Source organism: Solanum stenotomum, chromosome 10, assembly GCF_019186545.1.
Source record: "Solanum stenotomum isolate F172 chromosome 10, ASM1918654v1, whole genome shotgun sequence".
Taxonomy (NCBI): Eukaryota; Viridiplantae; Streptophyta; class Magnoliopsida; order Solanales; family Solanaceae; genus Solanum; species Solanum stenotomum.
In genome coordinates this window covers 901889-924612 of record NC_064291.1, presented here as the reverse complement: position 1 = coordinate 924612, position 22724 = coordinate 901889, and the positions used below count along the sequence as shown (strand labels likewise).

The window sequence follows — 22724 nt, the reverse complement described above, 5'->3', positions numbered from 1 at the left end:
ATGGACAACAGGAGAATGCATAAACCACTGCCATCCCGTATCCCACACTCGGTTGATGTTATCAGAAGATCTATGCAAACAAAACATGCTAGTCATATCAATCAAAATTTCTCGAACATTACTTGTGTGACCAGTTAACTTCAGGGTCTTCAAACTTATCCCTGGATCCCATATGGGAACAACCAGTCCATTTCCAACTAATTCAATAGAGAACTTGGTCTTAATTCCTACGAATACATGTACTATGCGGACATGATTCCTTTCGGACATTTCATCAAACAAGTGGGAAGCAACTCTTCGTTTCATTTCCTTCAATTTCTCTTTCATTACTACATATCCAGAGACTCGTCTACTAACCCAAGAAACCTCACCAATTTGTTGCAAATTTAACTCATGAGCGAGAAAGTAGACAGATGTTTTACCTGCTATTTCAACCTTCACAGTTGTCATGATAAACTTGATCTCTGCCATTTTTTGAATTTGTAAAGGTGCAATTGAAACAACTTCTATGGTTCGCTTCTCTGCCTCAATTTTGATAGAGTCGTTCAACGCATTGCTCTTCTCCATCACCTCATCAAGACAAAAGTAACAATGGCAATCAATGCTGCGTATGCAACCATAGAGGCAATAGTTACAATCACAGTCAATGCTGCATGTGCAATCCTCACACTTCTGCAATTGCTTAACATTCACAACTATTCCAGTCACTCCTTCCGTAGCCAAAGTGTTATATGACACCGCCAACCTCTTTTTTGATTCCTGGAACATCTTCATCGAATTACTACCCACAGTCGAGATAGGTTCGTTGCTCTGATACCAATTGTTATGATCTCGATTGAGATATGGAAATTCAAATGGAAAAGAAAATAATCGAACACAATAGTTTTTGGGATTTTCTGATTTATAACTGGAAAATTAGAGACAAGGATATCTACTACATGAAAATTAAAACTACATTTAACGGAAACTAACTGACGAACTCGCCATAGCCATAAGGACATGCAGATTTAGATGAGAAAAGAATTTAGAAGGAGATTGAAAAGAAGAGAAGAGAAGAGAGTCTGTTAGAAGAGAGAGAGATGAGCACGAGAATAATACCAATTTGATCAATGCCCCTTTTGCTCTTCCAGGAACTTAGTTATAGGATGCTCACGTGCAATCACAGCCCTTTAGCTTCATTAACTCCAATTAAATCTCGTACATCCAGGTGTTATAATTCTATTCGTCATTTCTTTATTCTTCACTTAGCTCATTTATTCAGGTCATGACATTTGTGTTTTTTCAATTCTGTTATAGAGATGGTACGGTTGTATATCTATGTTACTATTTGTGTTATATGTCTATTTTTGCATCTTTAATGAGCTAGAATCTGCTTAGATGGTAAGCGTCCTTCACCTCCAACCTTAAGGTTATAGGTTCGAGTCCCTTTCCTTAAGGTTATAGGTTTGAGTCACTAAGGGAGCACTAGGGAGTCGAGTAAGGGAGCAAGCTAGGACCAGATAATATAAATTGAAAGCAAAACTGCCAAGGGGCATGATGAAATAACTTGTATTCACACGTATTGAGTTTAAACGTTTCTTTTCCAATGTTTGTGGCAGAATTTGGTCAAAAGTTATGAAAAGACAGGGGAATCAGATGGTGGAGAATCGGATGTCATTGCTGCACAGGTACCCAACTTAATCTTGTCGTTAAGATTATTTTATTTATTAATATATTTTTTGGATGATCAATCGAGTTGTGATATGCTAAGTTGCACGGACTCTTCACTTCCAATGCCTCACGCGTGTCGGATTCTCCAAAAATACACTACTTTTGAAAAATTTGACACGCACTCGTTGACATTTTTGAAGAGTCCGAGCAACATAGATGATCTATTTTACCTATAAATTAGAATTAACCTTTCTAAATTTCAATTTCCTTTCCATAGAATGACATTAAGAGGCCTTAAACACAAAAATATTATATACATACTACTTGGTTTTAGAGTGTATATTCTTAAAAGACAATAAGCATTTAACTTCGCATCTTAAAAACTTTATTTATCAATATGAAGATTTGAGTTTAATTCAAGTTTCTAAAATATTCTTGATAAAAAGTAGATAGTTCCTCTTTTTTTATTAGTTTTTTAAAAAATAAATAATATTGAATATTATTTCAAGTGAAATTAAAATCATAAAATTCACTATTAAATTTTTTTGGGCCTAAAGCATATGTTTACTAGCCTTACTCTTGAGCCACCCCTATGCCCACGATATCTAGATATTGTTGCATGGGAATGAGATATAGTTTTGTAATTTGTTATGGTGTTGTGTATGAAAGTACAAATTATTTACCACAAAATGTAAAATCTGCTGAAGAGAAATACCATTGTTTGAGATCCATGGTTTATTGGTCTAGAAACTATAAGCTAGTGATGAGTGGTAGGATGTGGTTATCCCGATGCCATTCTCCCAGCCGCCTCTCCAGTGGGACTTTTTCTGTCTTGTATGGACGAGATTTGAAATCCATGGTGAATCTTCTCTACCAAAAATGGATTAAAAAATTCTCTGTATTGTACTTGTCAAAAAAAAAAAAAAAAGGTGATCACCCCTACTTCTTTAGGATTTCAATTGATTCCTTTATTTCTTTTGTAGGTTCGTAGATTGGCAATGGAGGTTCGACAATTGGCTTCCGCACGATCAATTACTGTTCTTAATGGAAGTTCTAGTGGTATGTTCTAGCATGCTTTCAGTGATGCCGTCTCATACTAGATTTTTCTATCTTTGCCTTTGACTTGGCAGAAGTTGCTTTTTAATGATGGTGTTCCTTAATCCCATTTTTCCTGGCAGGTAACTGGACATCTCTGGTAATGCCAGCCGCTGCAGCAGGTGCCTTAGGTTATGGATACATGTGGTGGAAGGTGAAATAACCCTTAGATTCCTTATTTATTGATACTACATCTCAAAGGAGATTGCCACTAGCCTGAAGTAAAAGACACCATGTCGAGCTTTTAATAATTCATGCAATACTTTCTTTCTCTCATGACCTGTAATTTCATTGTGTTATCTTCACCTCTTTCTCTCGTTATACTTGTAGGGTTTGTCATTCTCTGACCTTATGTATGTAACAAAAAAGAATATGGCAACTGCTGTTTCAAATCTGACAAAACATCTCGATAATGTCTCAGAGGCCCTTGCTGTGAGTATACACTTGTGCTTTCTTCTTTAGTTCTTCCTCTGCAATCTTTGCACATGTTAGCCTTGCCATGCATTCAAGTTAAAAGTATGCCCTTTTTCCATTCTTACTTACGGTGGTTATGGTTCTTCCGGTAAAAACTTGATACCCAATAGTGTGCTGTTACTACATTATCAGATCCCTTACCTGCCGAGGACTCCTGATGTTAGCCAGAAACCATTTTTCGTGTCTGTATTTTCTGAATTTACCTTATCATATCTGGTCCTATTCCCTTAGGCTTTTTCCAATGTTAGTTAACTTTGGGAGGAGAAGGAGGAGGGAGCAGGAGAGGGCCCTGGGCCGGGACCTTGAACTTAGAAACTAGCTGGATTGATGTGTCCTACGTCTGTTTAAATGTTGGAACTCCCAATTTCGGGTCTTAATTACTAAAACTCACCCAGACAATCCATTTGGCGCATTTAAATCAGATTGTATAGTACACCTGAAGTTGTGTTGGAGATTATTGGATGGTCTTCTGGGCTTGCACATGCATCATTTGTTAGTTGCTGCTTCTGTGCGTCATGGCAGTATCTGGTTCCTGCTGCATAGGAACCCTGTTTTCTGCTTGATTTTGAATCTCTAAAGGAGTGATCTATTTTATCTGCCAAGATTGAGCTTCAACTCATAATATAAATTATGGACAAATTAGCTTGGTATGGACAGACTTGCTGTACAGCTTCCTTAAAACTTCTGGTTAAGTTGGAATTGGTTGAGAGTACACATAGCAGCTGTTTGCACTTTGCTGGAAACAGCGAGTTCAAGACTATGCGGTGGGCAATGAAATATTAGCGTGGTCATTGTGTGAAAAATATTCCAACTACTATACATAGGTGTAAGTTTTTTTAATCTGACTTGGCTCATCAAGTCTGTGCTTCTCTTCAAGGGTGGCGTCTGTTTGAATGTGGAGATGATGTATCTCTTTTATTCTTGATGTGTTTTTATTTACAAGCAATTCTAAATTTGAGGAAAGCTTCATAGTTAAGCCTAGTTATCAGTTGGTTATCAAGGGTCCGGTTACCTTTCTTCGTTCAGATGAACAAATAGAGATTCATTACTTTGATATATATCATACAATTCTATTTACATAGCTTCTTCTGAGCTGACACTTTGACATGTTCCATGTAATGATGTAAATATATTGCATCACATCAACATTGTTTCTAATGTTACAAATATGCGGGTTTGTAATTACGTATAATGTCTTGTTAATTCCATCCTTTCTTAGGTTCTGTTTTGTGCTTTGATCAGGCTACAAAGAGGCACTTAACACAGCGAATTGAGAATGTGGATGGAAAATTGGATGAGCAAATGGAGATGTCAAAACTAATTAGGAGTGAGGTGTGTACATCTACTTCACATATGTTTATGTTGTTGTCCGGGCTTGTCGTCTAATTTCATGGCACTATATTATTTTATTTTTATGTTTCTCTTGTAGTGGAAATGTCAGATTCCTACCTTCCAGTTCCTATGACCACAAGAGAATCATAATATTGTTTTTCCTTATCAAAGTTAAAATCACAGAACAAAATTATAATGAAAAGTATGGAGTTGGTACCAATTAAAAGAAAAGAAAAGTTAAGTATGGAGTTGTTATAATCAGATTTTTGTTGTTCTGGAACAGGTTAATGACGTGCATGGTGATCTGTCCCAGATTGGTTTTGATCTGGATCAACTAAATAGGATGGTTTCTGGTCTGGTGAGCTCTTCTTTCAGCCATAGTGTGTATTTCTCCAAAAAGATTTCAAGGCTCTTTTCTTTCTGTTATATCTAAATCTGTGTGGAGTACAAGCTTTTTTCAATGGTCTTAACTGTCATCTTAGTCATTGTGCCTGTCGATGTAAACATATATTGACATGTATTTCATAATAATATCTGTTACCTACTGATCTTTTTGTCTCAACTGTATTTGAATTTGTAGGATGGCAAGTTACTTTCTTTGGAAGGCAAGCAGGTAATTTGAAAAAAATGTTATTTCAATTATTAGGCTACAAATTCTGTTCATTATTATTAATAGCCAAAAAGGTCTAATATGTGGTTTCTGGAACTAGTAGCGAATATCTATTTTCCAAGTCATCTTCATTTATATTCAGTACTAAGTATTGCACTTACTGTTGATAACAGGAACTTGGAAATGCTGGTGTTATGTACCTGTGTAATTTTATCAATGGAAAAAAGGTGAAGATGCCTGAGACACTGCAGGTTCGTACAATTGTTAGTTCAAGTAACTTTTTCCACTAAAATGTTGTTTGCCTCAGCTTTATGCTTGCACAAATTGACTTATGCTTCTAATTCTCTCCCTGCATCGGAAGGCTCGGGAGTGTGGATATGTTTAGTGAACCAGAAAAGAAATAAGTATCCTTATTCTAAAAAAGTTCCTTCAAACTTTAACATTTTTTCAAGTACAATTTTACACTCTTTTTCGACTTAACTTCAAATACTACTACTTTTTTCTTTTTTCAAATATCACTCAATTCATGTCCAAACACCATCCTACTTGATTATTCTCCGTGCATGATAGGATTTTTTTGAAGTTTTTCGTATTTAAAGCACGGAGAGAACCTCTTAAGATACTTATACTATGATCCAAAGACCACATAATTGGATAACAATTTTGCCTTAAATGTTTCTGATTTTAGTCCTGGCGTGAAAGTGAGATTGAAAATTTCGCTTTATCAGTAATTTTACTTCCCTTCGAGAAGAGTTCTGACAAATAGACCAAAACAATTAATGGCTTCGGTACAGTTGAGTCATGGATATTTTGGTGTATGAGATATTGTTTGCAAAACATTGGGAGCAGCATTGCAAGAATAAAATACAGTGGAGATAATAAAGATTTTTATTACATACATTAAAAAACTGTGAAACTTTCTAGGTATTTTATGCTCTATGAGTCTATTTTTCTTCTCTTTTTTTATGGTATGATATTTTGATGGTTTAGGGTTGTTTGATGCTTGCTACCAATATCTTTTTTAATCATAACTTCCTGCTGCAGGAACAACTTAAAATTGTGGGCAACTCTACACCTACTCTGATGGTACTTCGGCTAACTTGAATATTTCTTGTCGTGTTACTGCTCATTGTTCGTCTACTAGAGCATATTGTCATGTCCCGCCACTTCACTGTCCAAGAAATTCAGCATTGAAATAAGGGAGAAGAATCTAGTGTTGTGGGGAGGTTAATAGAAGACTCTAAAACTCCCTGGAGAATTTCTTTGGAAGACTCTAGAAACCCTTTAGACATTTTAAGAATACTTTGGAATATCCTAGAACATGTAGAGAGTTCTAGAGAGGGACCAAAGTGTAAATACTTTAGGGACTTGTAAAGTAAATTTTATTTGCACTTTAGCCCCTAGGTTGTAGTATAAATAGATGGGGCATTCATTTGTAAGGCATCCAACAACTTGTAAGCAATCTTCCAAGCTTAATACAAATCCTTCTTCCAAATTTTTCAAATTTTTTGAAGTCTTTCTTTGCATTCTCTTAGCGGTCTAGCTTCAAAGGGCTTACTTGAGCTTACAAGATCGTGAAAGATTCGTGAGTAAGTTGTCAAGTGCCACATGGAGCTTTAGTGAGACTCTAAGTCTGTGACAATATGTTGTGGTTCATATTTCTTGTCATTTCATATCGTCTCAGTGAATATCAGGAACCTTTGTAATTTCACTAGCATTTGACTTCACTAATCTTGTTACAGGGCCTTAAAGAACTTGCAGACTCCTTACCGGAAGTAAACAACAACAAATTTATTACAGATGGTATTACTCAAGATGGTATTGATAAATTGAGAGAGCCGCCTAGACCCCTGCTGAGTTATTGTTTCTTCAGTTCCAGAATTCTTTTCGCAAGTTTTAACGCTGCATCTCCCCATACTCTCTTTTTCCTTTTATTATTACCACTCTGAAGGATTTGAGTTTTGATAGTGTAGTTTGCTTATTTTAATAATTTTTTTCCTCCTCGAGAGTTGGTATTCACCTTTCTATAGTGGTGGCGGGGGGGGGGGGGGGGGGGGGGGGGGGGGGGGGGGGGGGGGGGGGGGGGGGGGGGGGGGGGGGGGGGGGGGGGGGGGGGGGGGGGGGGGGGGGGGGGGGGGGGGGGGGGGGGGGGGGGGGGGGGGGGGGGGGGGGGGGGGGGGGGGGGGGGGGGGGGGGGGGGGGGGGGGGGGGGGGGGGGGGGGGGGGGGGGGGGGGGGGGGGGGGGGGGGGGGGGGGGGGGGGGGGGGGGGGGGGGGGGGGGGGGGGGGGGGGGGGGGGGGGGGGGGGGGGGGGGGGGGGGGGGGGGGGGGGGGGGGGGGGGGGGGGGGGGGGGGGGGGGGGGGGGGGGGGGGGGGGGGGGGGGGGGGGGGGGGGGGGGGGGGGGGGGGGGGGGGGGGGGGGGGGGGGGGGGGGGGGCAGTGGCAGATCAGGGTAATAACCTATGGGTTCCCAAGAAGCAATAGCTTTTGCCAAGATCTACTTGATATCTATAAATACTTGACTACGTGTGTAATTAATATTGTACATTAAATGAGGTCACTTTAGGAATTAATAAACTAAGAATCCTAGATCGACCTTTGGAGCAGGGGATTGAGTAGAGTTAACATATTATATAGGTCAAGATCCTTAATTATCTTCTGCTGTGGAATAACCATATATCTTTCTAATCATCTTTTCGTTCATGGATTTAACAGGACGGCCTCTACCAAGTGATGATTAAGGGAAATATGTGAAATTCTCGTTTGTTATTTCTTTATATCTTTTGGTGTGATATATTAAGGCACAACACGTGACAGGAGGGTGGGTGGTGATTTTTTTTTTGTTGTAATGAATGGCAATCTCTCGGATTGCTTTTCTGGGTTTGTTATGATATGAATTTGTCCTAAGCTATTTTTTCACTGTGTTGGTAATTGTAATCGCAGAAATTTGTACATGCTGAAATAAGTACACGCCAATGAATGGAAGAATACTGCAATGTTATGTTCTTTCTATCATTTCTTTGGAACAGGATTGTACATTCCTTAGTTATTTTTGTACCTTACGAGGTTTTTTGTTTTAGGTTACTTGTGGAATTTCACTAGTGTGTTGTTATGCAAGAAAACATCTTCCATTGTGTTCCTTTATTTTTACATTGTTTGTTGGTCGTTGCGTCGAGTTTTATCATGATTGTTGCTTCTCCTTGGTGTTGTTGAAGCATAGTTGCTTCCGTACTACTTGTATGTACTCATTGATTAGCGCTAAGATTGAAAATAATATGTTTGATTAAATACTACTTTTGTTCCAACTTATACTATCCTATTTTCGTTTTTAACTTTAAAATTCGTATTTCACCTTTGAACCTATCAAGAGAGTTATTATAAAAAGGTAGCCGAAGGATAAAATATTAGATAATAAGCAGAGACAAAATGGGAAAAATTAAATAAGGTAAATTATACAATTACATCAAATTGGTCGGTGTAGATAATGAAACATTTTGTTGTATCATGATGAATTTGATGATAAGATACAATTAAATAGTAACAACTAAAATAAATATTGTGTTTAAGAAACAACATAATACAATAAACCATAGGTAACAATCATCCAAACAAATTTATTTATATTTATACAAATATTTTAATTTATTTTATATAAGAAGGTTCAAAGGTTTTTAGTCTTTTCTTTAAACTATATATATGTTTTGTGAAACAATAAATTGGGATGGGAGAGTAGATTGTTTGGGGGAGTTTCTAAAGTAGAATCTAAAGAAACTATTACCAAAGCAAATAGGAAAGGATTCCAACATCTTAAATCTTAATAAATTTCAACGTGACTTTGCATAAAATTTGATTTTTTTTTTTAAATCTTCAAATTTGATCTTTCTGAAGTACAAAGAGGGCAATATGCAAAGTCGAGGATAATCAGACTTGCTTGAATAACTAACAATATAAATAAAGAATCTATTTTGACATAAATGAACATATCCTTCAAAAAGAATAATGGAAAAATAACAGAGAGAGGTCATTCATACTGTTGCAGAAAATCTCATATTTATTGAATTCTCCCCTTATTGAAAAGTATTTGAAACACTTCTCTATTATCACAAAGTGTAGCTTTAGAAGCATGAGTACAAGCTTGTAACTAAGGACATGATCTTTAAGATCATTTTATTCAAAACACTCAATTATGATGACATCCTTAGCTAGTTTCGACAAACAATTGGACGGATCGAGTTAGATATGAGCTTGTAAAAATGGGTTTAGAGAAACACAAATACGTAACCAATCTTTAGTCCCAAACCCGTTAAGCAAAGAAGTTGCTTAGAACAATGTCTTTGTGTTGTTGATTTTTAGGTTAAAACGATTACTTGACAAGTCTATCAATAACTATGATTATTGAAATTGTTGCAAATCAATAATAGCAAATTTAGGATTTCGAGTCAGTAAGTTATATTCTTTATATATATATATGTGATTTTTTTAACACTTCCTATAATTCAAGCTAAAATTGATGAGTTCTATTGAATCCGTTGTGTGTAATTTAACACAAATTTTGTATTGTGTCGATGTTTTTTTAAATATTAAAGAAAAGTAATCCGTAATATCTTTTGCAATGCCCTTAAAAGACTAAGTTTTTGAGTCCATTATTAAACCACTACTAAAAGCAAGATTCCATTTTCTTTTTTTGGGGTCTCTACTTTTTATTGTAATATAATTACGATGGTTTATTAAACTTATATATTACCTCTATCTATACTTGTTATCACAATTGATGATGATACTTTACGCTCGTTAAATTTAAAATTTTGAATTTGTCTCTAATAACATGCAGAGGAATTCAAGTATTGTGTCAAACAAGGGCACAATTGAATGATTCGGAGGGGATTTATCGAACTTCTTTTATCAAAAATAATTTTTTTTGTTTGTCAAATCTCTAGACATAAGGGAAACTTCAAATGCAATAACAAAGCTAGCTTAAGAATTGCTTAAGTCACGAGTTTGAATCTCAAATATTTTGATACTTTTGCAATTTTTAAAAGAATTTTATTAAAATTACTGGCTTCATTACTAGATCAATGGTTTGTAGAGCTTCATAATTTCTATTTTTGGTAGTTTCTTGTTTATTTTACTCTGCTCAGCTCTAATTTCATCGAAACACAACTATAATTGAATTTGTGAAAGGTGTCATAGTCAATACTATTGAAACTTAAAAGAAAAATATCAAATTGAAAAGATAATTCTCTCATCATACCCCGAGCCACTGCCCAAAAGATGCCTTAGAAACGTCACTATTGAAAGTACTAAGTCAAATTCTAAGAAGAATTAGCATAATTATTAATTAATAGTTTAAGATATTCATGCATTTATAAGCCATGATTGAGCTTTGGCTTATATAGTAAATTATCATATGTGTCTTTCATGAAAAAAAATAATAGCTGGCCTAAAATATTAGAAAAAGAAAACTTACCTAAATCTCTTACTAGTGCACCAATAATTGAGATTTGAAATAATACCAACATACTCCGTGTGATCCTACAAATAAAATAAATTTGAGAAAGATAGAATATACGCAACATTACTTCTTCATTAAAAAAAATAGAAAAATTATTTTTGAGTAGATTCACAATTCGAGAAAAAATTAATTTTGAAATTAAATTAATATAGATAAATAAGTGTGATCTTACAAATAAGTGTTTTCTTTTTTAATGAGCTATATGTAGAGCTGTCAATATGGGTTAGTCCATCCCATCCGGGTTAACCCATACAGGTCTTGACATTTTACGGACCAGGCCAGGCTAGCCCATTTTTGGTGTGGGCCAGAAAACGGTCGGCCCAACCCACAAGTACGTGGGCTACAGGCTTGCCGAGCCAACCCACTTTTTTAAAAGCTATATATTTTTTTATAATTATTAAATTAAATTATAAATTATAATTTAAAAATATTATCATAAATATCGACAAAACAATATTACATGGTAATGTTACTACTTGTTAATCAAATCCACAAATAAAATTATCTTTATAATATTTGTTAATTTTTTTTTCAAGTAGAAGTATAAATATCTAAATAGAAATATTAACCTAATTGTTTTGCAATGATCACAATAAAACACAAAAATTATGACAATATTCCAACCATAAAAAAGTAAAAAATAAACTCCTTAAAAAATTATAAAACTTATGGCGTATCTAACACTTCATGAAACATATGACGTATCTAACACTTCATGATCGTCTTCATCGAGCATATCTGAATCAACTTGTGGGAAAGTTGTCTTAGCATCTTTATTTTCATCTGCAATTTATATGCGGTTTCAATTAATTAAATATTAAAAAATAACTAAATTGAGAATTATAATATTTAAATGTACACAAAAATATATTACCAGTTTGGGAAAAACCATGTAACCAATTTTGAGTAGCAACAAGTGTTTGGACATATTCATGGTGGATGCAACTTCTATACTTAGTGATTCCCTAAAAAACTATAAATAGATTTTGAGTTTGGATCTCTTTAATTTTAAATTTTAATATTATATTATATTTTTAATTAATTTTTATTGGCCCACGGGCCGGCCCTACCTATATTTCTCAAGCCTCACAAATCAGCAGACTTATTCAGGCCGGGCTAAAAAACTCTTTTCTTAAATGGGCTCCAAAATTTTTAGCTCAGCCCTATTAAATCCCGGGTTAGACCAGGCCGACCCAACAGGCTTAACCCATATTGACGGCTCTAGCTATATGTAGTACGAATCCTATTAGATAAATTTGCAATCGAAATTCCCTTTTTAATTTTTTTCTTTTCTATATAGTTTAATGGTTGAAAACAACTAGGGTGAATTTACATTATTTGTTACAGATTCATAAAATCCAATAATTTAACCAAACTTTTATCTTTATATTAAAAATTTACTTAATATTTATATACAAATAATCTATTTCAAATTTATTAAGATATACAGTCTAAAATCTAGAACTCAAAAATTTAAAAGACTAATTCTATCCTATAAATATCATTGTTGATAGCTACGTTAATTAAAATATAAATATACTACCCAATACAATAAATAATAATGAAAATTCTAAGGTTTGAAAATAATAAGTCCAACTTTCATCTCTTTGACTTTCAACATTGTTTTTGGATTTTTAGGCACAAGCATGCATGCATTTCATATTTTGTCAATATGAAAAAGGAGGCTTGTAGCCACGGTTAAATTATCTTTATATAATCAATAAATCATAAGTTTGAAGTGTGAAAATTATCACTAATATTTATATTAAAATAAATTATTTTTTATTAAACCTGTTTAAGAGTATAGTCTTTTTTCACGCGGAATATTTTTTACATCGATCTATTCTTATCTTGTTAATGCGAAAAGAGATTTTGTATATGTAGTATAAATAATAAAATAAATACTCTTAAAGGAGGGTTGTACCGTAAGAATTGATTATGTTTGGTAAATGATAACGTGTCTGCTGCATTTGTTTGGTAAAGTTTGATTAATTACAAAGTTTAAGAAATACTTAAGATTTTTAAAGTTTATGATTTTAAATAGAGCGGTAGGTAGGGGAAGGTTGTTTTGCTTTCCAAGGGCAGTGGCGGAGTCAGGATTTTCAATAAGGAGGTTCAAAATCTGAAAAAATAGACACACCAAGTAGCCGAAGGGGGTTCAACATCTACTATATATACCTAAAAAGTTATTTTAACCATGTATAAATTATATAATTTTCCACCGAATAGGGTTTGGATGAACCCCCTAATAGTAAGGTGGCTCTGCCACTGCTGAGGTTTAGAGTTGTTAATATGTTTGTTATCGTATTAGTCTTATTATTATTATAGTTTTTTTCTTTTGGTATCTATCGTCGTATGTTGTTACTTGCTATGATTTCTATATTATTTTCTGTTGGGATTTAAAAGGTGTGAATGGAAAATGAAGAGTTGCGACTTTTATGAAGAGTTGTGACTTTTATGAAGAGTTGCGACTTTTATGAAAAGTTGCGGCTTTTATGAAAGGTTGTGACCTTTCCGAAAGGTTGTGACTTTTCCAAAGGTTTGTGACCTTTCCGGTAAGGCACAATAAGAACATTTTCACACTACCATTTGTTTTCTATAAATTGAGGGGTTTCCTCTCATTTTAGTTAATACGAATTTTTCTGGACTTCTTCTACTACTACTAAATCTAGTATTCTAAGTGTACTTTACTGCCGTTGAGTGGTTCGCTGACACCGTGATTTTAGGTATTGATACACCGGTGAGTAAGATCGTTCTATCTTGGGAGGATATATTCCATTAACCTCGGGTACTTGAGGGGAATAATTTCCTTAAAGGGACACTGCGCATTCAGTGGGCTCGATTTTCTTTCTTTGAGAAAAATATTTTTATATTGTTTCTAATCTGTTTCTGATTCTATTTTCTCTACTAGTTTTAATTTTCTACTCTTTAAACTTTGGTGTTTCTTACCAAATTCTTCAAAGTTTTGTTCTAAGTATCTTAGGAATACAAGATGAACAACAATCTTAAGTAAATTATTATACTGTTGGTATTTCTTGTATTCTACTGATTGAGAGAAACAGATCATGAAAGTAGAAGATTAATGCATTACTTCTCCAGAATTCAATGCTTTGTTTAGCAAGGTCGAATTGAGAATGTACTAAAAGAATTGGTGGTATTTCGGTTAAAGATTACACCGAGTAACCTTCTTATTATTTATCTAAGGAGGAAAATAGTTTCTAAAAGTTAACAATTTTGATATTTATCATGTATGTCTTTGGAAAAAGATCTGCAAACCATATGGTTTTTTGAATGAATTTTCCTTGGCAAAAAGTGTTGCCTTTAAAATTCTTTAGTTTGCAGAATTAGATATGCACATTTTTATTTGATAAAATAGTATGTCAAAACTTTATAGTTGGAAGGCTATTTGAAAAGAAAATCATATCTATGTGATAATCTAAGAATATATTTAATTCTGTTTGGAGACTAAAAAAAAACTTTTGTAGTTTTGTACTCCATGTGAAATTTGATTGTGTCTGATTTTTGTAGACTAAATTTTTTGTAGTTTTCTACTCTGGATAAATTAGACTATGCCATTGATTTGAAGAATATGAAAACTTCACATAATAAGTCAATGTTGTACTTTTGACTTTCTATAAACTTCATTGTTATATAGAAATAAGTTGACAATTTTTTTTTGTCTTTATTGTTAGTATTCTAAATACTAAGTGGTATGTCTATTTGTGATAGAGGAAAAATACTAGTGACTTAGAGTTTGTGATTTTGTGCCTCTATGAAATGAACTTTGACATTGTGTAAAGATTGTCACAGAGAATTGAAACATTATAATTCTTTTGTAGAAAAATATTTTCAAAAGAGGTTTCATGTTGCCAATGACACTTTGATAGCATGGGAAAAAATATGTGGAAAAACTATTTTCAAATACTTGAAAAATATTTTTGAGCTCATATTTAAAATGTGGGGGGTTCTTTGCTTATGACAAAGATAAAATTAGACTTAGTGTCTAATTTAAATTTGGAACACAAGATATGAAATTCGATGATACTTTTGTATTATGTTAGACCCACAAAATTTTTGGAGTATATATGATATTGTGGTCGTTGAGTTTCTCTTTTACTAGTATATGGTATGACTAGTATGAAACTACCAAATTGTATGTATACTTGTTCAAAATGATTGAGTTCTTTTATGAAAAAGTGTCACTTAAAATGTTGTGATTTTTCATGAAAAGATATGTCTATTAAATATAACTATTTGTATAGACATGAATATTGGTGAATAGTCATTTGTCATGTTTTGTAAAAGAAGCATTTGGACTATATTGCCTTTATTGGAACCGATGAAACTTTGTTCATGGGTAGTTCTATAACAATCAAATTGAAAGTTATGGAAAGGTCTTTCCGAAAAGGACATTTGACAAGGTGATGACTCTAAACAATGTTTGTATCACACAAAATTGTAAGAAATAGGAACAAATATTTGTGAGAAAAAGCTACCTCACGGAGAGCTTTTCAAACTCAATATTTTTATTTGTTCTTGCTTGAGTCAAATTGTTTGTGATGAACACTTGGGGACATATCAATTACAAAACCTTGTAAGGAAAACTGATCAACTTAGAAGTTTTGTCTAACTTTGAGTGCAATAAATTAAAATGTCAAGTTTGTGTGAAATCTAAGTATGCTGAGCATTCTTATAAATCTGTTGAAAGGAATTTTAATCCTTTAGAGTTGATTTGCACTGACATTTGTGATATGAAGTCAACATCATCTCGTGGTGGGAAAAAGTATCTCATAACTTTTATTGACAATTGCATTTGATACGGTTATGTTTATTTGCTAATGGTAAGGATGAAGCAATAGAAACGTCTAGATAAAATTAAATTAAAGTTGAAATCAATACATGAAAAGATAAGAAGTGATAGGGATGGAGAATATAAATCTCCTTTTGCAGAAATATGCTTGGAAAGTAGATTTATCCATCACACTACTGTCCTATTCACCTAAATCTAATGGAATTGCAGAATTGAAAAAAAAAATCAAACTTTGGAGGAAATGATGGCTACATTACTTATAAGTTCAGGTTTACCACAAAACTTGTATGGATGAGCTATCCTTACAACAAAACGGAACGACAAAAAATTGTCTTTTCAGAAAGAAAGCAATAAAAAGTTTTGTTTGTTCAGGACACAATCTATTCCATATGAGAAATGGGAAGTAAGGAAATCCAACTCAAAATATTTCAAAGTGTGGGGTGTCTAGCCTAAGCCCAAGTTCCTATTCCTAAAAGGATTAAAATAGGACCTATGACTGTGGACTGTAAAATTAAACTTGAGTAGTCTAGTGAAGGGTCTAAAAGACCTTGGAAAGAAAAAAAAAGGATGTACTTAATAAAGAGATTCAGAGGCGTAGTAAATGTCAAAGGACATCTACTTCCTTTGAATATGACTTTGTAACATTTATTGTGTCTTCTGTGGACTCATTCTTTTGAAAAGATGGTGTCAATAGTGAGACTGATTCAATCTTGAGCAACCATATTGGAAGTTAATTAATTTACTTCCAAAAAATAAACCTTTGGGATCAAAGTGAATCTTCAGAAGGAAAATGAAAGTCGATAGAACTATTGACAAATACAAAGCAAGACTTTTTGTCAAAGGTTGTAGACAAAAATAAGGTTTTGATTTTGTCGACACATACTCGTCAGTAACTAGAATTACATTCATTCAGATGTTAATTGCATTAGTTGCGGTATATGACCTCCAAATTCATCAAATGAATGTGAAAACAATTTTCATAAATAGAGAATTGGAGGAAGACATTTACATGGAACAACCCGAGGGTGTTGTGGTTCCTGATAAAGAAAAGATAGTGTGCAAACATGTTAAGTCACTTTATAGACTAAAACAAGCACCCAAACAATGACATAAGAAATTTTACCAAACCATGTCGGCAAAATTTTTTTCTATCTTCTCTCCTTTTAGTCCCTTGAACCTTGTATGGTACCCGCAAACCTGTGACCACGCCAATTTTTTTGTTTTGATCCTCTTTTTGTAAGGTACACAAGTTCTTAACTGAAACATTCTTCTTTTACAGGCGGCACAAGCAGAGGAGTCTCGATGGAGTTAGCTGACAGAGCTGTTGGGCACATTTTAACATTGGCTAGTTTGTCCATTTTTACATATTATCTTCTGGGTTATCATTCTGGTCAGCTCATAATCTCTTCCATCCCATTCTGTACTGACCTTCTATGTTGCTCGGACTCTTTAAAAATGTCGCTAGGTGCATGTTGGATTCTTCAAAAGCAGTACGTTTTTGAAGGATCTGACCACGGGTGTGGCAACATTATTGGAGAGTCCGAGCAACATAACTGACCGTTGCAACCTAAGTTTTATCTAGAGATTGATGTGCAAATGTTGTTTTGTCCTTTCAGCCTCTTGTTGATAGCAATCATTTCGTGCACAAGTATTTTCTACCACAAGAATACGCTATTCTCATTCCTGTATATGCTGTAGTGGCGCTCATCTGCTTCTTGAGCGTGTTTATTGGATACGTCATGCTCAAGTCCAAGAAGAAGAAGGCATGATGTGGCTGCGGCAAGTCCATTGTTTGCTCTATTGAGTTCATGATAATTGATCTCGTTTTGAATAGCCCATGTCGGAGAGCACATAGTTTTTTCTGTATTCTCGAGTTCACTGCAATTTGGAACCTCTCGATATGATTTTGTAGTTGTCACTATTCACTACACTCTACACACATGCATTAAACAAAACATGGTTGATTTATTCTCTTGTTATTAGCTGGAGGAGTGTAAAAAACTTTGATCAATGACAGTTATACGAAACAAGTCTTTTGGTTTCGACCACCACCATTGTATCATCAATTACTACTTTGAACGCCACAAGTGAAAATATATAACAAAATAAGGTGGCCTAGGGAATGTAGAATGTATGCACCACCACGTGCTTCTCACTCAAGAATGTGGTGAAAGTTCTTTGCCTTGTTTGTAGCTTTGCTTTTCACTTAAGAATGTGGGTGAAAGTCCTTTCCCTTTGTTGTGGCCAAAGATTTGGCCTATGTTGCTCGGACTCTCCAATGAATGCACAACTTTTGGAGGATCCTACATACACCCATCGTTATCAAAATTCTGCTAACGCATCTTTATTCAAAGCTATTTCTTTCATGATTTCTAACGACACTTCTTGAAGACTTCTTTTTTCATTCAATAGTCCCTCTCCTATAAGAGAGGACTTTCTTCACCCCCTACATACTTCACGAGTTCATGATAGTAATATTGCAATGAAACAAATTTTGACCTCAAGAGAAGGTAGAGTGACACAAGTGTACCAACAACTGGAAACAGCTAACACCAGAACTTCAAAATAACATATATTATATGCAAATGCTCTTAATTTTCCAATTTTCAGTTTCTTTCCTCTGAGTAATGGCTATACAAATGGCATTATAGATTAAAAAGACAAGATGTATATCGCTTTACAGCTATGTATTGTATATGTGAAGCTCCAAGGACCTCTACATATCATATACATACAGGGTCGGACCTTGCTACTGATCCAGAAGAGAACTCTCTTCCTTAACGAGAACAAAAAGCCCGCCATCTCCTCTAGAAATCCGGAGATCACTGTCAAGGTATGTTGTAATAAGCCAAGATTTTGTCCTCTCACCTGGAATTGGAACCTTGAGAGGAGGCAGACCAGAAATAGTTCGGGCTATACCTGCCACAGCATTTTCTAGAGGTCCCAGAGATTGCTGTAGAGGTGACAAACTAATGTTTTGGCCAAAGATATCCATGTTTTCTGGCAGATCTATTTTTGACTTGATCTCCGGAGGCTTAAATGTCCCTTCTTTGAATTCAACCTGAAAAGGCAAGCACTAGTTAGTATATGAATGCACACAGCTACGGATGTACTCTACAAACTTATGGAGGTTCTTCAAGATAAACTACGCATTGTTTGCCAGGGGCAGAGAGTCACATCACCACGACTACTATCTTATTTGACTGTAGTACAGGTTTTGATCATATCTCTCTTCACATATGACACTATAGTACCTCTCTGAAGAAATTACAGTGCAGTCCAAAAAAGGTACCTGTATTCTTGATGGACTCTGAACTTCAAAGACAGCAGTTGCACTGAAAGACGAGGTGGCTACAGGGCTTGACAATGTAGTTGAGTTCTCTATGGTAAGGCTGCTCATACTAATTGTTTGACTAATCTTTTCGACCTTCAACAAAGGAATGGTGCCCACAGCCAGAAGAGGTAACAGCTCAGAAAATGCAGTAAACCTGACACATCAGGAAGCAACATAAGGATGAGTTTGAGCATAGTAGTATCCCTGTGGTTATCTACCTCAATCCAGTTAATGCATGTAATGGTTACATTTCCAACTAGTTCAACTCTTCTATATATGTCAAGGGGATTCAACAATCTATATATATATATACAAAAAAAATGTTTTTACCCTACTTGCACAGTGTAATTTTCGGAAGGGGATTCAATTGAATTCCCTTCCTTCCTTTAGCACCACCACTGTGTGCAGGCATTTTAGTATATTGCAGCCAACACTGGCACTACAACATTGAACACTTAGGCATGCTGCTGTGGGAATTAATAAAAATTGCAGTTAAGGAATCACCATGTGCTCCAACTTGCAGTTAAATGCCGAAAATCTTGGGAAGGTAATCATCTCTAAGTATACCTCCTATATCAATAAGCAGAGAAGTTCAACAGCAATCTTAGCCAAGTCAAAATCTGAAGGCTTTATAGAAGTTCTTGTTCAAAATCGGAAATCAGCTATTCCTATTAGGACTCCCAAAATATGTCCACTTCTCTAGGAGATACCTTATATTAATCCTAGAGCAAAGATTCACCCAAAAGCCACTTTCTTCCCTCGCAAAACACACTCAAAAACACAAATTCATTGCCCCTAACACGAGATAATTGTAGTGTCCGGGCCAGCTCTCGTGCACTCGACTAATAACACAGAAACCTATTACTTTCCACCAATAACAAGTACCAAGTAACTCTGTAAACAAATCATGTCAATTGTACTCTAATCTAGTTGAGTGGCTATATAAGCCAATCAATCATTCAATAACCATCTACTTCTATATTCTAAATAAGACGGAATCAAGTATCAATCCTCCATGATCTATGTTGCTCAAACTCTGAAAAAATGCCATCGGTGCATGCTGAATCCTCCAAAAGTAGTGATTTATTGTTTTCGACACAGGTGCAACAACAATTTTGGGAAGTTCGACAACATAGACTCCATTCAATTCGAGCACATATCATTCCACCACAGGTAAATAAAGCCAAAAACAGAAAATTGAAAATTGAAATGAGAAACAAGAACTCACACTAAAATCCAGTACCCGTCAAGCAATACAACTGGATTTGGAGTTGGATTTGCTGCCTCCAACTTAGCAACCAGCTCCAGAGCCTCAGCTCGAACCTCGGATGAGGCCCTGAGCCCAAAATCTGTTCCATAGACCGTGTCAATTAAGCACCTTTTCATCTCTGCAAGTCTCTCGTCTTCTTCAACACCTGCATTGATTCTCCCCACTACCTCAGCTTCGTCCCATCCATCTTCCTCCATCGATTCGGGTTCGAAAACACCCTGATTTCTAACTCTACCAATGTTGTCGTTGCCTGTTAGCTTAGCACCGATCCATTCGTCTTCGTCAATAGGAGGATCCGAATCCGATACCGTTTTCGCGGGTCGGAGCTCCGGAAACGACTTCTCGCCCCACTCATCTTCAATCCTTGAAGAGTTGTTGATCCCTAGCTCAGCTCTACCCCATTCGTCTACGTCAATAGGAGGATCCGATTCCGATAACTTCGTCATGGGTCGGAGCTCCGGTTTCGACCTCTCGCCCCATTCATCAACAAATGAGAATGGTTTATCATCAGAATCATCATCGTTTTGCTTGGGTTTTGGTACAAAAAAATCTCGAGAATCATCGAATGATGAATGAGTTGAAAATTGTGAAAGTTTTCTAAATTTAGAGCTTGAGATTGAAAAAGAAGGAAGAAATGAAGTGAAACAGTAGGATTTAGAAGTGGTTTTAACGCTGAAAATGAGAGAATGCAAGGATAGAATAGACATTTTTTTCCTTCCGGCAGCTTTTAGCGTCGGTGACGATAGAGATTCCGGTCGATGAAGTGAATTTCCTCCTTCCAGCAGCGGTGGTCGGTGGAGATGCCGCCGGACACGACCGTGGCTATCTCTTCTTCTTCTGGGAGGAGTTGACTACATGTTTTTTTTAGATTAAAAGGAATTGATAAAAGAAATATTTCTGTCAAGTAACTGCTCGAATTCTTAAAAAATTATGAATGGTTGTTGGATTCTTCAAAAATATGAATAATGGATATTGGATTCTTCGAAAATAATACTATATCTTTAGAAAATGAAAATTTAACATGAATATGTTATCGAAAGTAAATTAGTTTTGCAACTCAAAGAACAATAAATTAAAATATTCGATTATTCAAAATCCGTAACTTTATTTGTAGATTATAAAATATAATAGCTATATTTTACAATATTTATTCTAAGTTGAACGATATAAATATTATAAATCGACACTCTTTAATTCACATTATTATGAAGAAGTTCTTGATCAATAATAACAATAATGTTATTGTTATTTCATATAATCATCTAGTTTATCTCATTTACATTTGGATCTTTTAATCCATACACATAAAACTTGAATATATTCTATTCTCCCAAACTCCATTTATAAAGTTAAATGATTATATTATTATAATTTTTCTAAACACTAAAAACGACGAGTATTTATTATTCATCTGCATATGTATAAGTCTACAATTACTAATAAAACGAGACTAAAAAGGGAAGTAAGTAAAAACACTAATGTACCCTTCGCGTGGTTGAATTTGCACGACAAGTGGAGACTCTACAAATCTCAAATGGGTAATATTGTGATTGACAAAAAAAACCAAATAAGTAGCAAAACTGTCGTTTTATCTCACCACGATTAAAGCCCATCAAGCTTCAATGTAAATGAGTAAATGACATATATATACAACTATTATTGAAAATTAGCAATATATAGCCCATAATTAAAAATGCATTTAATAGACCAAAAGATAAGGAGCACAAAATAGCCCATTATAACATACTACAACTAATAGGGTTTTTTTTTTTTTTTTGGAGAAACTAATTGCCACACTCAACTGGCATTAAAGACGGAACGTGGGAAACCACATAACTCCCAGAGATAATAAGCGATTCAGCGTCCATAACTCCATAAATTCATAAACTTCATGTCCAATACAAAAAAAATAAAAAATTAACGAGGTTCTACTACAAATATCAACAAATAAATGGCGTCTTTGATAGTGTTGATTCATCGTAGCGGAGAATGGGATAGCACAAATAATTTTGTAAATTATTCCATGGATGGGGTGGTTATTACAACAAACATTGATTTCAACGGATTCACTCTCTTGATTTCAAGCCATCTAAATGTCGATACTTCCTTGAATTCGTTTGAATTTCATTATAAAATTGATGAAAATTCTATGCCTATGTGGATACGAAACACTATGGGATTACAAGTATACATCGAATTGAAAAAAGGTTCGGAAAACTTCAAAGACTATCCATTGTGCATAACTTGGAAAGCTATAGATATTCATCATACACTTTCAATTATTGGAGAAGAATATGAGGAGGTCGATACCCAAATCATACCATGGCTGCTCGGCAGATTACATATTTTCAACAATGCAATATTATTGAAAGTGATGCTGCTAACGTACCCTCAGAAGGTCAACTATATAAGGATAAAAAGATTTTGAAGTTTGTCATTGAAAATTATGCAATTCAAAAGAAGTTTCAATTTAAAGTGAACATATCAAGTTCATCAAGGTATTATTCAATTAGTATAAGTAGAATATGAATCTATGATATCTACTACAATGTATACCTTTTCAAAAATGGTATACATTATGAATCCAATTACTTATAAATTTTACAAGTTGACTGAAATTAATATTATCAAAAGATTG

The 22724-nt window shown here is 34.9% G+C and overlaps 3 protein-coding genes and 1 pseudogene across 3 annotated transcripts in view; 3 read left to right on the top strand and 1 right to left on the bottom strand.

Moving 5' to 3' along the window:
• Positions 1–7925, top strand: part of LOC125841355 (uncharacterized) — a 225423-nt gene extending 217498 nt beyond the window's left edge. Inside the window, exons 2-12 of the mRNA XM_049520469.1 lie at positions 1599–1667; positions 2634–2709; positions 2829–2899; positions 3076–3177; positions 4462–4551; positions 4835–4909; positions 5132–5164; positions 5335–5412; positions 6206–6247; positions 6904–7016; positions 7873–7925. Coding sequence (XP_049376426.1) covers positions 2649–2709; positions 2829–2899; positions 3076–3177; positions 4462–4551; positions 4835–4909; positions 5132–5164; positions 5335–5412; positions 6206–6247; positions 6904–7016; positions 7873–7894 — 687 coding nt within the window. The 5' untranslated portion in view covers positions 1599–1667; positions 2634–2648 and the 3' untranslated portion in view covers positions 7895–7925. The remainder of the gene's footprint in view (positions 1–1598; positions 1668–2633; positions 2710–2828; positions 2900–3075; positions 3178–4461; positions 4552–4834; positions 4910–5131; positions 5165–5334; positions 5413–6205; positions 6248–6903; positions 7017–7872) is intronic.
• Positions 1–17304, top strand: part of LOC125841358 (dolichol-phosphate mannose synthase subunit 2-like) — a 20334-nt pseudogene extending 3030 nt beyond the window's left edge.
• Positions 1–22724, top strand: part of LOC125841350 (plastoglobulin-1, chloroplastic-like) — a 71563-nt gene that overhangs the window by 36377 nt on the left and 12462 nt on the right. The window lies entirely within an intron of this gene.
• Positions 18042–20931, bottom strand: LOC125841351 (plastoglobulin-1, chloroplastic-like). Its single transcript, XM_049520463.1, has 3 exons — positions 20045–20931; positions 18775–18970; positions 18042–18543 (listed from the first exon to the last, which is right to left on the bottom strand). Exons 1-3 carry the CDS (start codon positions 20791–20793, stop codon positions 18232–18234), a joined length of 1257 nt encoding a protein of 418 aa, XP_049376420.1. The 5' UTR covers positions 20794–20931; the 3' UTR covers positions 18042–18231.

Bases quoted from the DNA above. Each gene is read 5' to 3' on its own strand.
- LOC125841351 (XM_049520463.1), bottom strand. From the start codon at position 20,793: ATGTCTATTCTATCCTTGCATTCTCTCATTTTCAGCGTTAAAACCACT. The intron at 18,971-20,044 runs GTGAGTTCTTGT...CTGATGTGTCAG, and splicing joins GACGGGTACTGGATTTTAGT to GTTTACTGCATTTTCTGAGC. The intron at 18,544-18,774 runs GTACCTTTTTTG...TTGCCTTTTCAG, and splicing joins AGAGTCCATCAAGAATACAG to GTTGAATTCAAAGAAGGGAC.